The sequence below is a fragment of the Mesoplodon bidens genome, assembly GCF_964165515.1.
Source record: "Mesoplodon bidens genome assembly, chromosome: 20".
NCBI classification, from domain to species: domain Eukaryota; kingdom Metazoa; phylum Chordata; class Mammalia; order Artiodactyla; family Ziphiidae; genus Mesoplodon; species Mesoplodon bidens.
Genome location: NC_138181.1, coordinates 16,500,416 through 16,521,774, shown reverse-complemented (window position 1 = coordinate 16,521,774; position 21,359 = coordinate 16,500,416). Strand labels below are relative to the sequence as shown.

Sequence of the window (21,359 nt, the reverse complement as noted above, 5' to 3'; positions counted from 1 at the left end):
ATGTTAGATCATCTTCCAAGGCCCAGCCGTACTCTCTTGGTGATTTCCTAGCTCTTCAAATAACAAACTTGCCACTTAACAATTGTCACAGGTATGCACATCACTTCCCAAACCAGAATATAAGGTCTTGAAGGAAGGAATTTTGGTTTGTGTTTCCATGCCCATAACACACCAATATGCTGGTTCCCAGGAAGTATTTATTAAACGGATATGAACATTAATAGTGAGATGATTTTTTTTAGTTAGATTATCATGATTTCTGAAAGTTGTACATATGTGTAATTATAGGAAAACCACTTAAACCTTCAATCATGAAAAATGTATTTAAATATTTAAAAATCAAAGTTGAAAAAATTCACATTGGCTTCAATCATATTTATTAGAGCTTTTAACATTTTGAGAAGCATTTCACACTCCATACACTTCTACTTTAAATTTATTTCTAGATTTTATATGTTGAAGGTTTCTTCATTTTATGATAAACAGTTGTTTACATGGTGATGTATAAGACTGTTTCACCTTAGATGGGATTATTGCAAATTATATGAAAATCTACATATTAACTGGTTGGTCGCTGTTCTCCCTGTGGTGCTGAAGAGTCACCTGTTTGGGAGTAATGGAATGCCGTGGCAGTAATAAGGTTGATTTTTCTTTTATTATCATTAAAAAAGTAATAATGAAGTGTAACAATGTCTTTTAATGGGCACCTACCATGTGTCAGGTACTTTCATCTGAGAATAGATATTATTTGTCCCATTGGATAGATGAGGTAACTGAGAGGCTCAGACAATTCAGTATTTGTCAAGGCTATATAACAAGTTCCATGCCAGCTTCTCTGACCCCATGTCCTGTGTTCTTTATACACACTGATAGTAGAGGGAGAGGGTGAGAGAAAAACCTTCGGAGAGTTCCTCTTGTGACCTCTATCATACGTTCTAAGGCCATGTGATCATTGCAACTACTTTTACCACTTGGCTACTTTTATCACTTGGACCAAATCAGTTCTATGAATCAAGTCCTGAGCAAGGTACAGAAATATGTATGCCCATTTACCATGATAAAAAGCATTAAAACTAGACAGTTTTTGGTAACAAATTATATTTGTTAGGTACTTGGATAATTTAGAAGGAATACCATGAGCTTCCCCTCTTCCACATAAACAGGTATATGCATTAACTATTAAATATTAAGTATGAAACTCAGGTTATTCAAGAAAAGAATAAGCATAAATATGTGATACGTAGCCTCAACTACTTCATCCTTGATTTTGATGATAATTTTCAGATCAATTTTGAGATGCAGAATAAAAACCATAGCTTTTTGTTTCAATGTCAGATTGATATGGAAGATTATTTGCTTTTAACAGTTCCCACAGTAAGTTGTGTGTGTGTGTGTGTGTGTGTGTGTGTGGTGTGTGTGTGTTTAGATTGACTTATTTTGTCAGTTTTTAGGGTTTTCCCTCCCAGGCAAGAGGGCATTCTCATCCCCTGCTGCTGTTAACATTTGAAGCAGGCAGCCTTTTATTGCACTGTGGTGTAAATTCCAAGTTGCTGACCACGATTAAACAGAAAATGAAACTTGAATGGCACTATCTCAAAATCTACTTAAAGTCATGACAGGTATCTCTGAAGCAATATATCAGTTTTGAACACATGAAGAATAAGAAATTATGGCTTTTTTTGTGGCAGGTTTCTTTTTCTTTGAAATCAAAGGGGAAAAAAATACTGATTTGTCCAGAATCACTGAAACAGTGATTATGGATTGATAAACAGGGTGCACAGTACAAATTACAGAATTAATTCTACCTGCACTTGAAATCTGATAGTGTGCACCGTACCTATTTTATAGCAGTTGTAATTTTCTCATTTGTATACAGATACTATAGTAACATTAATAAAAAACAATATAACTAATTAAAAAGCAAGCACTCAAGAAAGATAAGACACAAAGAATTAATTAGTATTATTCTTTCTGCATTGACTGCAAAAGCTTGGTGATCTGAATTGTGCTTCAGCGGGTGAGCTCAGGACTCCCACCAACCCCCAAGGCTCTTCTTTAACGTTTGTTATTACTTAGCTATTTTATTTGGCAGGAATCCCTTCAATCCCATTTTCTAATGCACTGGCAAGCTTCCTGTTGCCAATAGCTTAGAGCCTACTACTGCTAGGGTAAGCGGCATAGCCGAACTTTCTAGGCTGTGCGTCCTTATAAATAATGCATTTGGTTTCCTGTAACTGCATGAACCTTTAGACTTTGGTAAGCATGTCTCTGTTAGTCAGGGTAAAAGAGTTGGGAGATGAACAGTTGTGGAAATATTTGCAGGCAGTTACTCACTAATTAGAACCTGACTCCATCATAGATGCACTCATCACTGGGTTAAATGCTAAAAGAATGCTTATGATATTTATAGTAGACATAAACAAGATATATAAAAAAGATCTTTGCTGACTAAACTGCATGCTTAATTTACCATGGGAAGTGCTTGTAATGTTAATCTAGGATCTTTCGAAACTCCATCACCCGTAATTAGATCTAATTTGCTCTTCATTTTAAGAGCCTCTTTTAGTTTGCACAGAATTCACTGACTTTTTGGGTGTGTGCACACTTGTCCTTAAGAGCAATAAGGAGATGAGATGTTGGTTAAAGATAATACCTGATGCTCCAGGTATCTTGACGGTATAACACTTTGTTGGATTGGAAAGGAAGAAGGGGAAATGCTATGTTAATATGTTAAGAGCAAAGTAAGAAATATACATCATACTTTTAACTTTCACGTGTTACTTACAGAATTAAAAATTAATGTTTTATTTTTGAGCATAAGGGATATTAGCACTTAAACAAGGGACACCATTTTTAAAAAGTGAAAACTGTTTCAGCAATGTTCTTTCAAACGCACCTTCAATGTTAATATAAAATAAGAAAGTTCCACCCCAATATATATCCTTTTCTTCATTGGATATACAATACCATTATTGGAAATTCATAGATGGACAGTGTTCAACATTAAAATTATGTTGTAAGGATAAAAATTTCAAATTGATTTAGATGTTGAATAAGTGGATTGCTCTGTATATTTTCATCAGAATTAATTGAAAAAAGGAAAAATCATGTTTCTAATTTGATAAAGGATATTAATTCTGATCATTTTATCGTTGGTTTCTTTAATTACCATCAATTCATATTTGAACAGCTCATATATTTATGAGGATGATAACTTATAACTTTAATAGTAAAGCTTATTTGGTCATCTTTAGTCTTGCCGCGTCAGTGATTTTGCAGAGCCTAGGTAGTTACCAGAACTAATGTTAGTCAAAATGTTTAATACTTCTTTCTTTCAATCACACTGACCTTCTTTATTGATTAAACTAGCTTCTACAAGCAACCAATTATTGAATCAGATCTTCAGATCTGAATCTGTATGTATGTAATATAATTTTTTCTTTTTGATGTGTATATTTTGAAATGTCAGAATTTCTATGCATTTAAAATGTTTCCTTAATAATTCAGGAAATTTGGGTAACTAAATTTAAAACTGTGCATTGGCGTCACCAGTAAATAAGAAGTCTTCATCAAAAAGATAATAAAATGTATTAATATTTTATTTTTTTTATTTTAGTCCACCCACCAAAAACAGTCAAGGAAAAAACTTTTTAAAGAACTGTAAAAAAAATCAACCCACCATCAGATTTCTACTATAGCCGAGTCTGTTTTGATGGGTGTTTTGTTTTGATAGTTTCTGAGAATGGAAATAGATGGATTAGGTTTTTCTGCCTCCAATTGTCTGGTACTTCTAAAGGCCTCTTGCCTGGACATGGTCCCTTCTGGAAATGAATTTCTGCATTCTTCTTCCATCACTCGTCAAAACAAAACGCTCTCAGAAGTACATGTTTTCGTAACTGGATCCTAAGTGAAGGAAAATCTGAGAAACCTGGACATGCATATACAACAAACAGCATTTCTTGCTGGGCTCTTTTTTTTTTTTTTAATCACAAATGGAATCTATTCTAAGACTATCGACTCTCACTTCTGCAGTATTTGCATTCGTGCCAGAGTGGGATTAGGAAAATGAAGTCCTTTATGTAACACCTTGGAAGCAGGAACCACTGCAGCCTCCTTCCCTCTTTCTTTCTCAGTCTTGTGCAGGGCCTGGCTCATATTAGGTACTTAGGAAACAATGAGTGAATGAATGAATGAAGTTCTCAAAGGCAGCAGGGATAAGATCAACCTAGCACGGATCTGGAAAAACTGAGAAAAGGCACACATTTTTAAAAATATGTGGGAAATCTATGGCAGAAGAGTCATTAAAGACCAAACTTTCCCTTTTCACTTTAATATGGCTAATTTTGAGCTTGCTGTAAACACACAATGTTTCCCAATACTGATTTAATTTCTTCCAAGTAATACTTGAAAGAGAGAAGTTAAACTTTCCTGCTGATCTCTGGGTTTATGGCATGTCTTCTTCCCTCATCTTGTTCATATTAGAAGCAGTATACAATAGAGGGGCATCACGGTGTGTAGTAGGTTAAAGTTCTTTGATTCATGGACTTACTGGTAACATCATTTGAATAGGTTGGTTTCATCGTGGCCAGAGTTAAGCCACACAGCATAACTAAGTGGATCACCTTATGTTGCAAATTAAATTCTGGCATCAGAAAAAGGTACACTGATTTGAGAAGTAAATCTGTCCAAAGTGGAGATTGTGATATGTGTGTGAACTTAACCTTCTCATTATCATATTTATTCATGTTCTTTTCTCTTCCTCCTCTCGCCCCACTTCAGTCTTGTTTGGGTCCAGGTCCTGTAGAGCTCAACAGAAAAATCATTTCTTATGTTATCAGTGACACTTTTTTAAAATTCATTTTTCACTGAAGTATAGTTGAAGTATAATATTATATAAGTTACAGGTGTACAATATAGTGATTCACAATTTTTAAAGGTTATACTCTATTTATCATTATTATAAAATATTGGCTACATCCCCTGTGTTGTACAATATATCCTTGTAGCTTTTTTTTTTGTTTTCTTTTGGCTGCATCACGAGGCTTGTGGGGTCTTAGTTCCCTGACCAGGGATTGAAGCCCTGGCAGTGAAAGTGTGGCGTCTTAACCACTGGACCACCAGGGAATTCCCCTTGTAGCTTATTTTATATCTAATAGTTTGTACCTCTTAGTCCCCTACCCCTCTATTGCCCCTCCCCACTTCCCTCTCCCACTGGTAACCACTAGTTTGTTCTCTATATCTGTGAATCTGCTTCTTTTTTGTTAGAGTCACTAGTTTGTTGTATTTTTTAGATTCCACGTATAAGTCATATCATACAGTATCTGTCTTTATCTGTCTGACTTATTTCACTTAGCATAATATCCTCCAATGACTTTTTTGAAGTCTTCTTCCATTGGTTGCACTTTCAAAATATAATTCTCAAGAGGAGAAGTAAGGGTCCTGATAGTGAGAATTATAAATAAGGAAGGACTGATGTGTATCTAATACTTGCCGCGATGTCTGACCTGCTTCTGTTTTTTACAGTCAACCTTCTCATCTGTTTTCCAAGGTGACTAAGACCTTACCGCGCTCAAACTTTGCATCATGCCTTCTCTCAGCAGATAACCTCACTTGCTACTTCAGAGAAAAGAGACATTATGGGGTGGAGCTTCTTTTACCTTCTTGCTACCAAATCTATAAGCCTCAGCACAATGCCAGGGACAAAAGCGGCCACTTAGTAAGCATTATTTTGGATGGATGGGTGGATGGATGTGTAGATAAATTAACATATATTGTGGGGCTTTAGAAATGTAAGTTACTTTTCATTACATAAAATACCACGACTTTAAAATCTGCAATCTGCTTTTGAGAAGCAGGTCATCCTGAGGTTTTCCGTTTTTTACCTGCCAGAGTGTGAAAAGAAGTTTGTTTAAATGCTGAGCAACAAATTTCCTAATCACTTGCTGTATGTTGGCTGAATAACAGTAATATTTCATTTTGAGTTGGACAGCTCAAGCATTTAGCCCTGATTTTTTGACAGCATACATATCACTAAAATAATTATTTTTGTACCCATTCAACACATTTTTTTTACCAGCCAGAGGTTATTTTGAACACTTCTGGCTCCACGAGTACAGTTAGCTCTGAGCCTAAGATGCCTAAGATGTTTTGCCTTCTCTTGCACTTTTTTTTTTTTTCATTTCAGAGCTCTCTCTCTGCTGTTCCTTTGCATCACCAAATGCTTAGGTACCTTAAAAAATGCTTAAGTAGTAGTACTTGTCTCAAGAGATTCTTTGGTATTAAGGTATATGAGTGTTTAACAATAATTTAACTTTTGATATGCCCATACGAAACTTGGAGTCTTTTTGTGGGTAAAGGGAAGACTGAGAGGGATGCACTTGGACATGGGTACTTTTTGGATGCCTTTGACATCAGTCAGTGATAGACTATGGCAAACATTTGGAAGGACGTGGTGATATAAGAAAAGATGGGGCTAAATCCAGGTATTTAACCCGGGGTTAAGGAGACAACCTGAGGATGGGTTATTTGTCTGACCTCTAGTGACAGAGTCCTGGCAAAGCCTCAGGAAAGAATTTTTGAGAAACACTTCAAAAGATTTATGTTTCATTTGAGAAGCCTGTCTAAAAGCCCCTTGAACCACTTAAGTTAAGCTTTCCCTTCTTACGGACGGTATGTGGGGACAGAAATAAGCGTATGGTTGAAACTCTCTGCATTGCAGTGAGATGTAAAAGAAGTACTTTTCCTGCTAGGTTAAATTGCTGTGCATGCCTCTTGCTGTCAGTGACATGATTTAGTTAAATACAGATGCTTTTAGAGGGGCTTTGTACTGTGTCATAAATATTTAATAGTTTTATAAAATATGTGTATGCATAACTGGGTGGGAAATACAGCAGTGGAGAAACCCAACTTCCACATCAGAGCCTTTGGCCTTATAGTGTCCACTGACCATTTGATCTTTGAAAAAGATGTGTTCAAGATGGGAGTGTCGTTAAGAATAAAAGGATTCTTTTTTTTTTTTCTCAACAAACTGAAGCTTACTGTCCAACCTTTCTCATTTTGTCAGTAGAATGAACTGTACGATTTCCCTATTCATGTTATTCATAGATGTTCTAATCCCTAGCGAGTGAAGTATCACATTAAAAAAAAAAATCCCTTCTCAATAAATGAATGGTCTGGGAGGTGGGTTCAGGAAAAGCTCTTAGATTTTCTGCAGCAGCTAATGGTTTGTCATATAAAGATACTCCATTGTCATTAGACAATGATTCAAATTAGGGTGAATCTTATATTCTTGATATAATTTTGGAATTCATCTTAAAGTAAGTGTGGTGGGGGAAGGTGGGTGGGGAGGCATCGTGCAGTGGAGGAAGGAGAATAATTGAGTGCAGGTTACCGAATGTGGAATTGGTAGATTATTTGGTTTGGTTTGGCATCGGCTTAGGAGTTTTTATAATAAAACATACTATATATATGGTAGTCAGAAACAGCCATGAAAAAGTCTTTTTAAACTTTTTCTAGCATTTCACTATGAAATTTTGAAACATACAGAAAAGTTGAATGACTTGTAAACAATGTATACCCAATCTCTAGATTTTACAGTGTTAACAGTCGCCATATTTGCTTTATCAAATATGTATCCATTTATCTATCAATCAACTTTTTATTTCTGATGCAATTTCAAGTAAGTTGCATATATGAATGCATCTTGTATCCAAATATTCCAGCATGCATGATGTATATGTCTTATTATATTATTTAAAATAATATATAGGTGATGGATTATGTCAACAAATAGAATATAGGTTTCTCTGGAATAAGTCTTCATATTTGGACCTGGGATTTTCTAATCATCGTATTTCAGAGTATAACTCAGTCATCAGAAGCCTTCCTTTTCCTGTTCCTGACAATCACTCCTTCCTGTGTCCCAGACTTCTAATTCTCCAGATTAAAAGAGGATGTGAGCCTGGCTCACCAATTCTCAGATATTGATAACATTTGATATTGTATGTGTTTGAATCATTCATCGCAATAATACTGGGCTGATCCCTATTTTGGAGTGACAGTCTTCTTTCCTGAGGATAAGCTCCCTTCCATTCACTAAAGTTTCTTTATTCTATACCTTCTTTTTTTAATTTAATTTTTCTTTTATGTTGGAGTATAGTTGATTTACAGTGCTGTGTTAGTTTCAGGTGTACAGCAAAGTGGTTCAGTTATACATATACATATATCCATTCTTTTTCAGATTCTTTTCCCCTATAGGTTATTACAGCATATTGAGTAGAGTTCCCTGTGCTATACAGTAGGTCCTTGTTGATTATCCGTTTTATATATAGTAGTGTGTGTATGTTAATCCCAAACTCCTGATTTATCCCTCCCCCACTTTCCCCTTTGGTAACCATAAGTTTGTTTTCCACGTCTGTAAGTCTATCTCTGTTTTGTAAATAAGTTCATTTGTATCATCTTTTTAGATTCCACGTATAAGTGATGTTGTATATTTGTCTTTCTCTGTCTAACTTACTTCACTTAGTATGATAATCTCTAGGTTCTTTATTCTGGACCTTCTCATGTAAGCGATTAGAGCCCACATTCTGTGTGTCCCCTTAATGATGAAATGCTGTTGAATGAGTCTAAATATGAATATTCGTTTCTTAATAACCTCCAGAAAAAGGGTCTGAATATTCAGTAGAGTTGTGACCAAAAGTGGTCATGGGAGCATTATATAGATTAAACTTTCAAGTAGAAACAGTTGCAGTAAAAGGTCAAAGTGAGATGTTTCTTTAGAGATAACCCGTGGCAGTAATGACAGAAAATTTAAACTGTCCATTGTCTGGCAGTAACTCAAGGATATCTACATGGTTAGTACATAACTAAAGAGCTTCCCTTTGTAGAAATGAGTTCAAAGAGGAGGAGCAATAGCCCTGAATTCCAGTCTTGACTTTGAAATTAACTTTGGTGCTCCAGGCAGATTATTTTTATCTTCGGAGACTGGTTGTTTTGTTTTTTTTTTCCTTCTTCTGTAAGATAAAATTCATGGGCGAGGGCTGTTCCAGCTCCAATAGTCAATGAAAAATTGAAATCTAACTATTCTTGAGATTACAGTTCATCTTTGCATTAAGGCTACATCCTTTCACTCCACATAATTTCAGAGATACAGAGAAAAGAAACAAGTCATTCTTAAACAGATCTGACTCTAGCAATACATGGTACGACTTATGATAGGAAGTTCTGAATGGGAGATCAAATCATAAGATATTTTTGTCTTATGACTTTCAAATTCATAGTTTTAAAGTAATAAAAATTGCAACAATGCAGAAAGAGTTCCCACCCCTTGGACTGAGAAATAGCAGAAAAATATAGAGCTGGCATTTGATTTTAAATGGAATACTTCCGCTTGTATGAGTATTGTAAGGCTTATGACCTTACAACATAATCTCGGGTTAGACGGCTCACTGGAATGCCAAATCAGTTCTAGAAACTGCATATATTTTTATCACTCCCTTTTTTCCCTTTGGTGGAGCTTTACATTTTTCTTTTGATCAGCAACAAGGAGAGAACTGTGTAGACTCTAAGGAAAATGTATATTGTTAACATGTTTCCTCTGGCTGAAGTCTTTTCAAATTTACAAATTTGGATTGTATTTAAAAGTAGAACAATTCAGATCATTCCTTTCCGCAAGCTTCCTTTATTTCAGGTAGATTGTGAGGGCTTATTTTATACGTGCCTTTATATGACGTTTCAGAATCTCTTGAGTAGATGGTCCTCTCTTACGAGTAATTCATAACTGCCTTCACATGTGGCCCACCTCATGCTCAACAGTTTCTACCTGAAACAGAAGATTTAAAAAACAAATTTCTCGGGCATTTGTAAGAGTGAGGTGCTGTACACTACATTTTTTGATTCATCTGGGGACCAGTTTATAGAGTCAGCTGACCAGCAACTGAACTATAAACAAATAGCTAGTGCCTAAGTATAAATCAAGTTCAAAAACTTCCATGTTTTGAAACTTTACTGAACTTGTATTAAATTAGCACTGATTAGCAGATGCATTTCTTCCTTATGTTTAATTTCTCTTACTGCACCAAAGTATAGCCTTTATGATTTTCTTTAAATAAGATTATACATATACATGCACTTAAAAACACAGATGATCCCTTGTATTTTTGTGCCATTTGCCACAGTATTTAAGGATAAAACAAACAGAAATTATCTCTTAGCTGTGCTGCTTTGTGCTGTGAACCTATAGTAGTGAATATTAATGAAACAGAGCAAAGATATTTGTTCAAGTCAACTGATTACACATATATTGCTCTATTAAACATTATGAATGACCATCCATCCATATAACCTCAGAGTAGTCACTATAAAGATGATTTTCCTTCTTTCCAATATACACAGTGAAATTTAATAGTATTTGCCTTTATTCATGCAAATAAAACTCTGTATGGCATATCCATGTCTTTAAGATATTTTTTCCATAGTTGATACATCACTCTTTAGTAGAGTTTCCATTTTGATGCATTAACTCAATAATACTTAACTGAGTGCCTTCTGTGTGCCAGGCATGTTCTAGGTAGTAGGGATATAGTGATGCAAACAGACACAAGTGCTTGCCTTTACGGAATTTACATTCCAGTGATGAGTTTATCACACATTTCAAAACAAAGCACACTGTGTTGAAAATACAGATAGTTCAAATAACTGCCACTCTCTCCCCAATTTTTGCTCATATTTCTGGTATATTCTAAATACGGGAATGGAATGGTGTTGAGCAATGAGAAATAATATTTTGAGTACATAAAATGAGCGAGAGTTATAAGCCTTGCTCATTGTCTCATAAAATTTCTTTTGAATTGAAACTCTCAATGACACATCAATTTATTATATCTTTGTGCTTTTGAGTTCCTTGGGATGCAGTATTGCATCATCAACATCAATTCACAGTTCTTAGTTAATTAATAATTGTCAGAGATTCAATGCTACATGACCTACTAAGATTTTGTAGAAGAAAGGGCAACCTGTACTTGACAAAGTCTCATTATTTTAATGCAGTCCACTAGTAAAAGTGGTCAGATAGACTAGGTTTTCCTTTTAACAGTAAATGTTGGGGAAGCTGAAACCATGATGAGTGTGCAGTGTAATTTTTTTTTATTGAGTTGGAATTCACATAACATAAAATTGACCATCTTACCGTGAACAATTCATTGGCATTTATCACAATGATGTGCAACCACCATCTCCATCTAGTTTCAAACATGTTCAGGGTAATTGTAAAAGAAAGGTGATGTGTAAAAAGAAAAAGAAAAAAAAAGTAGTAGAAATCTGTCTTTTGTTCATTTTTTAAAGGGACGTGGAAATATCGGTGTTCGTAAGCTTTATTGGAGATGGAGCCTAAAGGGTTAAAGTGAGGTGTACTTGGAGTTCTTCCTACAAACATGCTTGTTTTATTGGATGAAATTCTGATCCCTAATCCTATTCACACTACCCTGTTCTCACTTCTTTATTGCTATAGAGATTTGGTAAAGGGATAAAGGCAACTTCTGACTCGTAGTCTCAAGGGTAGAACGAATGGAAAATTCCTTTTATTCTTTACCTCCTGTCCTACTCCCTCAATTAGGTTTACCTTCCAGTTGGATGGGAAACAACTTTATAGGTTGCTGGCTCCCTGCAAGCTGATCTTAGCTCCAAGAAGCCACAGTGTTCATAGGCTACATCTCCAGGGAGGACATATACACATCCCACAGTCTGATTTGTGTAGTCCAGGGGAACAAACAGCTGTGGCAGCCGACAGGATTCTGTCTCCAAAGTTCCATCCTAGCCTTTACGTAATCTGTTCTTTTCCTTTGTAAGTGTTGGTCACCTTTAATATGACAACAAGAGCAGTGCCCAGTAATTTCTTTGTCTGCTGAGTACGTCTGTTCTTAATGATAGAGGTGAGGTGAGTAGTTGTTATTGGTGCAAGTGAAGGACCACTCTTCTTAACTATGGGTTACTGTTTTCAGTGTCTTCTCTTAGCTGCCTGATTGGGCTGCCTGAATCCCATTTTGGTCTTTGAAATCTAGGTGACCTTGGCTGTGGGTGAAATGCCAGTATATTATACTTGAGTGAAATATTGGTTTGGGGCAGAATTGAGGAGTTAAGTACCACAAATTTAACCTGGGTGATATCTAAAGGAATTATAAATTATTCTAATTTAGCACAAATATGTACTTGCCTATATTGATTTTGAGAATTTACATGAATATTGATAATTAAAATCTCAATACCTCTCAGTTTGAATACTGTAATTGCCTCCATATAGATTTTCTGTGATGTGAAATTTCATGTCCATTGCTAGAATCTTTAAGAAAAATCTCTCTGCTTTTAAAATCAGATAGTTAAAGCTAGAAAGCAGGCATATGAATTATTTTAAAGTACCAGTTACTGGTATATCAGTGCAGGTTATACAGAGATGAACTTAAGGATAATTCATTTTGCCCATAAGTTTGTCAGAGTCATAATTACAATTATGCAAACTGCTTCAGGCTTTTGTCATTGTTGTTAGTGATAGTACTGCAAACACATTTTAAGATATTACTACCCTTTAAATCACTTATAATTACGGGCTAATTTAGTCTTGAAAGAAATGATAATATTAGCTCATGCCCACTCAGAGCTTAAAAATATTTCAAAGCAGTGGAGATTGTGCTATACAAAACATAATGTCCTTAAAGCAGATTCTCTCAGGATTTAAGCTCTAGATTTTATTGCTTCTGGGACTCACATGATGGTTATGTAGTATGGATTTAGAGACAGTTTTTAAGACTCCTGTTGACATATGTGAGCAAAATGGTTCCTTGGAAACCATTCAGGTGTCCAGTCACAGTAAAGTGTGGATTAAAGATTCAGATGCGTATCGCGTGTGCTGACACGCAACGAACTGGGAGGGTCAGGGCAGCCTGGACTCTATTAAAGTACAGTGCATTTCTTCCAGTCTTTTTACCACTGCTGTTTTAAAAGGAAAAAGAAAAAAGTCAGCATCGAAACTATCTGTAAGGTAAAGCTACTGAGACTTAACCCCAAAGGCATGCTCTTATAGAAAACTCTTCTTAATCTTTGCAGTGCGGTTATAGCTGAAGACATGTGGTATATATTACAGTGCCCAGGGAATTCAACCTCCAACAGTGTGGAGTCACAATGAAGGCTAATTCCAGGATGAAGTGGGAGCCTTTGCTTCCTCTGTAGCTCCCTTACTTACCGGCATTTCTTGTTTGCTGGACGTTAGTCCAGGACTGCTGTGAGTGGGACAGGGCAATGGAAATTTAAAGGGGACCAGAGTGGGGACATATGAACCTCTCTCCTCTCCCCTAGCACCCCATCCTCCAACATACACTCGGCACTTCACGCTTGGGCATCACCAAGTCTAACAGAATCATTGCAAAAAGAGCTGAAGGCAGAGCTGTCCATGGTTAGAAAAAAAAAAATGTTCTCGCTGTTGGTTGAAAAATCAGGTAATAACAGTCCTCTTGGTGTACAAAACTTATCAGAGGGCTGGGGAAGGAATGCTATCTCTCAGCAGCAGGCAGGAAGAAATTGCTGTTGAAAAGCTTACCTCTCTGGGGAGGAATCAGATATCAGACTTTGCCAAGCCTCAGGTCCAACCCATAAGGTCCCACCTACATCCCTCCCTCCCCCCCCCCCGCACCCCATCCCAGCTTTGTTAGATTGCTAGCATCGATCGCTGGCTTTTTCTGACCCAACAGTGGGTGCAGGAAAGAGAGCCAGCAAGACTTAGAGCAGGCAAGGTTGGGGTGGAAAACTGGGGCAGCTTCGGTAGGGAGAAAAAAAAAAGAGAAGGAGGGCGAACGGGGTTGGGGGCCATGGGGACTAAGCTTAACTGGTGCCTGCCAGCTTCTCTTTGATTTGATGGCCTTTATTCCTTCTAATTGGATAAAATAGGAAGTCACTGGCAGTCCCGCGTTGCTGGGTATACTGATTTTACTCAGACCAGCCAGCAGCCCCAGAGTGCGGATGGAGGGAGGCGGGTGGGAGAGGGGGGAGGAAAAAGAAAGGGAAAGGGAGAAAGAGAGAGAGAGAGAGAACGCTTTTGGAGGAGGAGGGGAGAGGAAGGGAGAGAGACGGTGAAGAAGGGAAGAGCCGCAGAGGCAGAAAGTGAATGAGCGCTCGGGAAGGACAAAGAAGAGTTGGTTGCCGGGTGAGGGGTGGAGGCAGGGCGGGGAGCGCAGTTACCGCCCCTCCTGGCCGCGCTCTCGCCTTCAGATCCCTCTGCGATGAGACCGTTTGCAGGGATGCTCGGAGGGCAGGCACCTGCTGCTCTGTAATGATTCAGCCCCTTTCAGCCGTCGCGTTGACACAACAGGATGCTGTCGCTACTGTCACTGCTGCCTCTCCTGCCGCCGCCGCTGCTGCCGCCGCCGCCGCCGCCGCTGCTGGTCCTGCTTTTGCTTTTACTTCTCCTGCATGACAGTTGTTTCCTCCATCTGAGCAGACCCCAGTTTCCGATGCTCGAGGTGAGAGACATGCCTTTCAGTTTGGGCTACTGGTTTACTTAATTGACCGACAAATCAGCTCGGTTTCTCTTTTGGCCTCTGTTCTTCTTGACCAGCCGGGATGCTTTGGAGAAGCATTTAAAAGAACTGCAAAAGTGGCCCAGAAACAGCAGTAAAGAATTACAATATACTTTTATTTGGTAGTTGCTAGAGGCTTTCTTTTCTTCTTCGCCTGCTTTGCTCCTGGACTCCTCTTGCTTTGGGTAATGGCTCTGGACTTGGAGGACTTATCGATTTCCCCCTGTAAGATGCTGTATCATTTGGTTGGGGGATGGTAATGGACGGTGCAGGAGGCCAGGCCTTCTGGAGGTGAGCCGATGGAGATTTATCCCCCAGACATGTCCGAGGCAGCTGCTGAGAGGTCCTCCAGCCCCTCCACTCAGCTGAGTGCAGACCCATCTCTGGATGGGCTTCCGGCAGCAGAAGACATGCCGGAGACCCAGACCGAAGATGGCAGGTCCCCAGGACTCGTGGGCCTGGCCGTTCCCTGCTGTGTCTGCCTGGAAGCTGAGCGCCTGAGAGGTTGCCTCAACTCAGAGAAAATCTGCATCGTCCCCATTCTGGCTTGCCTAGTCAGCCTCTGCCTCTGCATCGCCGGCCTCAAGTGGGTGTTTGTGGACAAGATTTTTGAGTATGACTCTCCCACTCACCTTGACCCCGGAGGGTTAGGCCAGGACCCTATTATTTCTCTGGATCCAACTGCAGCCTCAGCTGTGTGGGTATCATCTGAGGCATACACTTCACCTGTCTCTAGGGCTCACTCTGAAACTGAGGTTCAAGTTACAGTGCAAGTTGACAATGCCGTTGTGTCCTCTGAGCCTTCAGCGGTACCAACCCCGAAGAATCGTATTTTCGCTTTTTCTTTCCTGCCATCCACTGCTCCATCCTTCCCTTCACCCACTCGGAACCCTGAGGTGAGAACACCCAAGGCAGCCACTCAGCCACAAGCAACAGAAACTAATCTCCAGACTGCTCCTAAACTTTGTAAGTAGAGACAGACAGATGATGATGTGTAGAGGAGAGGGGTGGGCTTGAGGTCCTCAGCAGTGTTCTCCAGAGTGTGTACCTGTGTCCTTCTTGGATTTTAATGGCATGGTTTGATTTAAGTGTATCATGTGACTGGGGTGCTCCGGGGTGGCCTGGAGAGAGGCGTGAAAAGACCTCGTGAACTGCTGGTTAGAACCGATGCTCTAGCAGCAGCTCCCTCTACCTGGATTGTTAAATCTGGGGTGGGGAACCCAGAACTTCAGCGTCTGGGAGCCATGCTTGAATTTCAGTTACATTCCACTGATTTCTAACACTTTCTAAGATTAAAACATCAGACCATCCATATATATATATAAACATGACTTCTGTACAGCAGTGAGTATGATCCTGTGTCTTTTTGTTTTCCCATATAAACTTCCGATCACCTCTTCTCACCTTTCTGTTACCCTCTGCCTCCCGGCCAGCCCAAGCTGCCTCTTCTCTTTCTCCATCTCTTCTTCCTGTTCCCTAAACCACTTCTCCCCACGTTTGTATTTTAATTGGTTCTTCCTGATACCGCATGAAATCTTTAGATGTTTATAGCGCTCACCTCTCAGCAGCATCAGACGGTTGCCGTCGTGCTCAGATAGTAGTTTGAGTTGCTGAGCCCTCATTATGGTGCAGTTTTGTTTTATTCAGGACGTGGCACAAATCTGCATGAAAGGATTTTCTCAAATTAGGTTTTTTAAGTTTTATTGAAGTATAGTTGATTTACAATGTTGTGTTAATTTCTTCTGTACAACTAAGTGACTCAGTTACACATATACATATATATATTCTTTTTCATATTCTTTTCCATTATAGTTTTTCCAATTAGTTTTGTTTTCTGGAATCAAATGTTTAAGTAGCTTCCTTGACAGTCATTAAAAAGTACAAGATCCATTAGTAAGGTACATCATTTTTTTTTTTTTAGATGTGTCATTTTTGTCCATCACCTGAGTAAAGAGAGGCCACGCTCTTAAAACAATACAGAGCTGTTTGTTCTGGGTCATTGCAATGCTTTAAAATGGAAAAGTTGTCAAGGATGAAACCATGACTAGTCAGATTGTTCTAAACGTTATTATAGAAGGGGAGTTTTCTATAGCTTTTTTTTTTAAATGTTTCTAATTTATTTTTGTTTCTCTAACATCTATCACTTTTCACCATTGAGACTATTTACTTAGAAAAAAGTAAAGGATCAGAGAACTTGGTTCTGAATAACATGTGTAAAATCTCTTAGAGTTAAAGGAGAGTTGGGGGTAAAGATTCGGTGATGAAATACCCCTTCTGGTTCCCTCTAGATGGTAATGAAGAATACAGACATCTTTTTTCAGATATATTCAGTATGAAGGAGAGCCGTGTGTTCTAGAAACACAGAAAAACTTGATTTGTGATTCAAGCTCATTACATACACACGAGTTTCGGTGGCAAAGATTTAAAGAAAAAAGAGGCTTGTTTTTCAGGTGTAGTTAGGGAAGAACCTCCTTTCTGCAGACACTGCTTTGTATCTTTATCAAATCCCTGAAGTGTCATTAAAGGTCTGACAGCCATCACTGTATTCACCGCCTCTTCCCACCTGGTAAAGTGACCGGGAAATAATACCCAGATGAAATGACAGGCTATAAAAAGCAAGTACAGATCTTGCAAAGAGAAGCACAATTCACCATGAAGACAAGGTTACTTCTTTGTCTTTATCATTTTCAACTTAAGTCTTCAATTAAAATGTGCCTGAATAGGTTTAGCTGTCCAGAAAAAGAAAGAGGACCGTATGAAAAACTCTTCAACTAAACCCTGTAATTTTGTCATCAGAGGAAAACAAGCAAACAAAGAAACCTCCAGCTCAGTTTCCTGATCTAGGACCGTGTTAAAAAGTATGTTGTGATGTTTTGAGAAATTCTTTTTTAAGGTAAATTCTTCTACTAAGTGTTTTAATAGATTATACATTCCATGCAGTTTCTTTTCTTTTTTCCAAGCCAGGACATTGATTTTTCTGGCAATTCTATTGAGTGGAAAAGAGTTACTGCTGCCTAAAAGCATCACAGTGGCCGGTTCTGGCCAGATGCACAGCTGCAGCATTCTCAGTGCGTTGGAGATAAGCCTACAAAAGCTGTCTGGGAAGTAGTTTTCTCCTGAAAAGTTAGGGCTAGACAGTTGGTTAACGCTTTACTGCCTATAGGGTTTGCTGTGTGGAACACTCTGGGTTAATTTTTGGAACTAGTGCCTGAAAACAACAAAAACACGAATATCCTAAAAGTTGTGCGTCTATATTTCTTTTATTTTGGAAAGGGATTTGGTCCGGGGAGCTTTGTTTTCAAACACACATAAGTGGTTGCTTTTGTTGGTTAAGAAGCTTGTAACCATTAACGCAAGGAAAGCAAAAGAAAAAAAAGCTTGGAATTAGGTTGTCATTTTGCAATCTGCTTCACTTTTTGCTCTTCCATTAAGAAACTGTCGCTTAGTCACAGAAGAACGGGGTCTTTTCTTTCATCATCCTGCGTGGTTTTGACGTGCACGAAGCTGTTACGTCTTATATTTTTTTAAAAGGCATTGTCATATCTGAACCATGCTCTTCCGTGGTCTCAGGACTTGATTCTCCGTTTCTATCTGGCTCAGCATATTCAGCGTATTATGCACAGAGCTGTAGCCTTCAAGGTCATAGTCTGTTGAGGGCTAATTGATTCTTCTTTATCCTGGAGCCTGCGAGAGTGGAAGAGAGACAATCCTAGTAATTGTGTCTGCTGTGTTATTTCCCAAACCAATCTACCTATTAGCACATTAGGGTTTTATTCCATAAATACTAGAATTACCCTCTCCCTCACTGACTCTTCTAAAATCCAGACACTCTTTGTCTTTATTATAATAAAAGGCAGAATATCACCTTTTAAATTGCTTAGAGGTATAGGCTATGTCAGCCGTTCTAAAATGGGTATGTCTTTCATAAGGCAATATAACTGCATGTTCTCACCATATTAATCTATTCATACGTGTAGACACTAAGAAATCTAATACAGGGCTAATAATTTAATATATAGACTGTTTATAAAATATGAAAAAATTAAAATATGTATATGTAAATCTAAAATTTTTCTGTGTAGTTAGTGGTTTCCCACTATGATCATTATATTGCCATGTGACTAGTTAAGTTTTTAGTTTTCATCAAGTCACTTAATACTGGAACCATTCATTTGTTTTCTTTGCCTGGGCTTTAAGATTTTTCTTACCCTCTGTTTATATGGAAAGATCTGACTCTGGGAGATTGCAAACTTAGATGACTATAAAAAGAACTGATTAACTGAATTGTAACCAGGAAACTAGGGTACCATCTTGAAAGAAAATATATTTTTGGGTGGGACAACATGCTTGACAACAGACTCTTTGTTATTAGAATGTATTAATATTTTCATCTTAAGCCAAATTTGTTTTGCTTTGTCTTAAATCTTTGTACTGTTGGGTTTCACGGCAAACTGTTGTTACCAGAGTGACAATATGAAGTACTGCCATATGCAAAATTCAACACGATTAATTGAATATACCATAGGATTTCTTCCCTTCCATTGAAAAGTGGCATTCATTTTAAGTCCAGTAGATTTTTCTAGGTCTTTGCAATTGTTCTTATAGTATTTCAGAATGGTGATTCCAAATAACTTTTCTCTGCTTTAACCATATTTATTGAGAGCCTAAGATGTTAAAAACTGGAAAAAGCTGAAAGCTCCTCAATTTGAACCAAGTAATTTTATAAATTTACTGATGAGGAAAGCCAGACTCTGAACGATTTAGTAAAATTAAGTCTTTTACTAAAATTCACAAAACTCTGAAAGGTTTAGGGAAATCCAAAATAGTAGAAAACAGAGTAATGTCCTATCTCCCAGAATTTAATCCTAAACAGTTTTCTTCTATCATTTCCCCCCTGTTCTAGAGAGTTAGAGCCGAAGACTAACTCTGGTAGTTTAAGTGGCATCTGCCTGGTAGTTAAGGGAAGTACTTCAAGTGTGACCACTGGTCACATGTGTATGGTTCACTTAAAAAAATAAAATTAAAATTTCTGATTTTCTTCTTTTGCTCTTGCTAAATTTTCTGCAGTTATGGCCTTTTTCTTTTTTATTTCATCACACATACAATGTTCCGCTTGCTTTTGAAAACAGCTTAGGTTTTCTAGGGTGATCTCTTTCTTGACAGGCAGCAGATGACTATACAGCTCACCTCTTTCCTGAATATCCCACTTCGATTATTTCTCCTTATTCCTTCCTCTCCCTTCCCACCCTCCCAATTATACCTTGACTCTTTCTTATTTTCCTAATTATGCCTTGGTGGCTTTATATGTCAAAATTCCATTGCATTCTAAGATATCAACACATCTTCACCTGCCTTTTCTTTCCTATAGAACTTCATTGCATTTTAATACCAAACAGTACTTACACATATTACAAAAACACATACCAAAAAATGTCTCCATCCAGTAAACAATATACTGGTTTGTTACTGGCACCATCGATTCAAACTTTCATCCCTTTTCTTTATCTCTCCTTCTTTTCCACTATATAAACATATAAATATACATATCAGCATTTCTGCATTCCCAGAAAATCATTATGTCCCAGGCCATACATCTCTGTTCTGTCTTCCTTCCCTTTTAATAATACCTCATCGTATCCTTTTAAAACATGAAGGAAGAGATAATTTGTAGATTGAGAAAGACATAAAAAAGTTATGACTTATCTAATGTTGAGCTAGAAGCCCCTGAGAACTAGAACTATAACTCCTGTCCACCGAATCTATTGAACTTTCTATCAGCCATAAACTATACCATGTCTGCTTTTATGCTCGTGTTTGCATTTTTATTATTGTTGTTATGTCCATGTTTCAGTTTTCTTTTATTGTTTCCTCTTTTTCTTTATTCAGCGAATACATATCAAATACCTACTATATGCCAGGCACTGTTCTAGATTGGTTATATCACAATAAAAACCAGTGAAAGTCCTTGCCCTCGTAGAGCTTTTGTTCTAGTGGATTTTAAGAATCGATTTGCACAGCTCGAGTTATTTCTTGACTTTCCTCCACAAATACTCTCTGAATTCAGTGTTTCTTCCCCTTACCTTCATTTTATTCACATTTTGACTGCCATTCCTGTTCCTCCTGTGGTACTCCTCTATCTGTGGAATACTGAACACTTACCCAACAATGTCCTTTATCTTAAAGCGACACCCATCCCATCTCTGCTACCAACAAGCTGGGTAACTTTGGCGGATTCCTGTTTGGCCTCCATGACACTATTTAACCAAACCATTGAAGTGGTTGGGAAGATAATATCTGTTTAGGAACACTCTCTTAAAATGGAAAATATATCCATAACTCTGCCATGTAAAGAATGTAAGCTTACTTCCAGATTCTAGCAAGTTGATAGCTGTAAATATTTTTTTTTCAATCATACTTTCTGTGTATTGTTATGGCTTACAGAACAAGGGCATTAACATAATCCTGAGGATTTTTAGTTTCATTGTCCAGAGAAAGGCTGGAATCTGTCATTAAGTTACCTAGTTCTCAAATTGAAAAGAAACTTGGGTTCATATATCGTTCACACGAGTAGGAATGAAATAAGATCGATCTTCATCATCTCAAACCTTGTTGCCATCTTTACTGCAGTGAATCGAACCCACTGTTTGTATGTGTGTGTATATACATTCAAAGGTCACTTCTGAATAATATAATTGATATTCTGTAATCACACAATTTTCTATGTTGAACATTTGGAGAGATTATCTGAGTGACTTCCTGAGGGAGGAAACTCAGATCTGGAAAAGTGAAGTGACTTGC

The 21,359-nt window shown here is 37.8% G+C and overlaps 2 protein-coding genes across 10 annotated transcripts in view; both read left to right on the top strand.

The window, feature by feature from the left end:
- The window catches only part of NRG1 (neuregulin 1), a gene marked incomplete at its 5' end in the record, with an annotated part of 1,032,208 nt that overhangs the window by 902,303 nt on the left and 108,546 nt on the right, over positions 1-21,359 (top strand). For 2 of the 9 annotated variants that reach the window (XM_081221167.1, XM_081221166.1), the window contains one exon: positions 14,861-15,527. The exons of the other annotated variants lie outside the window; for them this stretch is intronic. In XM_081221167.1, coding sequence (XP_081077293.1) covers positions 14,861-15,527 — 667 coding nt within the window. Of the gene's footprint in view, positions 1-14,860; positions 15,528-21,359 lie in introns of those variants that run through there. 9 annotated transcript variants of the gene reach the window in all.
- LOC308608166 (uncharacterized protein) lies at positions 14,286-14,546 on the top strand (the record flags this gene model as incomplete). Its single annotated transcript, XM_081220885.1, has 1 exon — positions 14,286-14,546. The coding sequence occupies exon 1, from the start codon at positions 14,355-14,357 to the stop codon at positions 14,544-14,546; it is 192 nt and encodes a 63-aa protein (XP_081077011.1). The 5' UTR covers positions 14,286-14,354.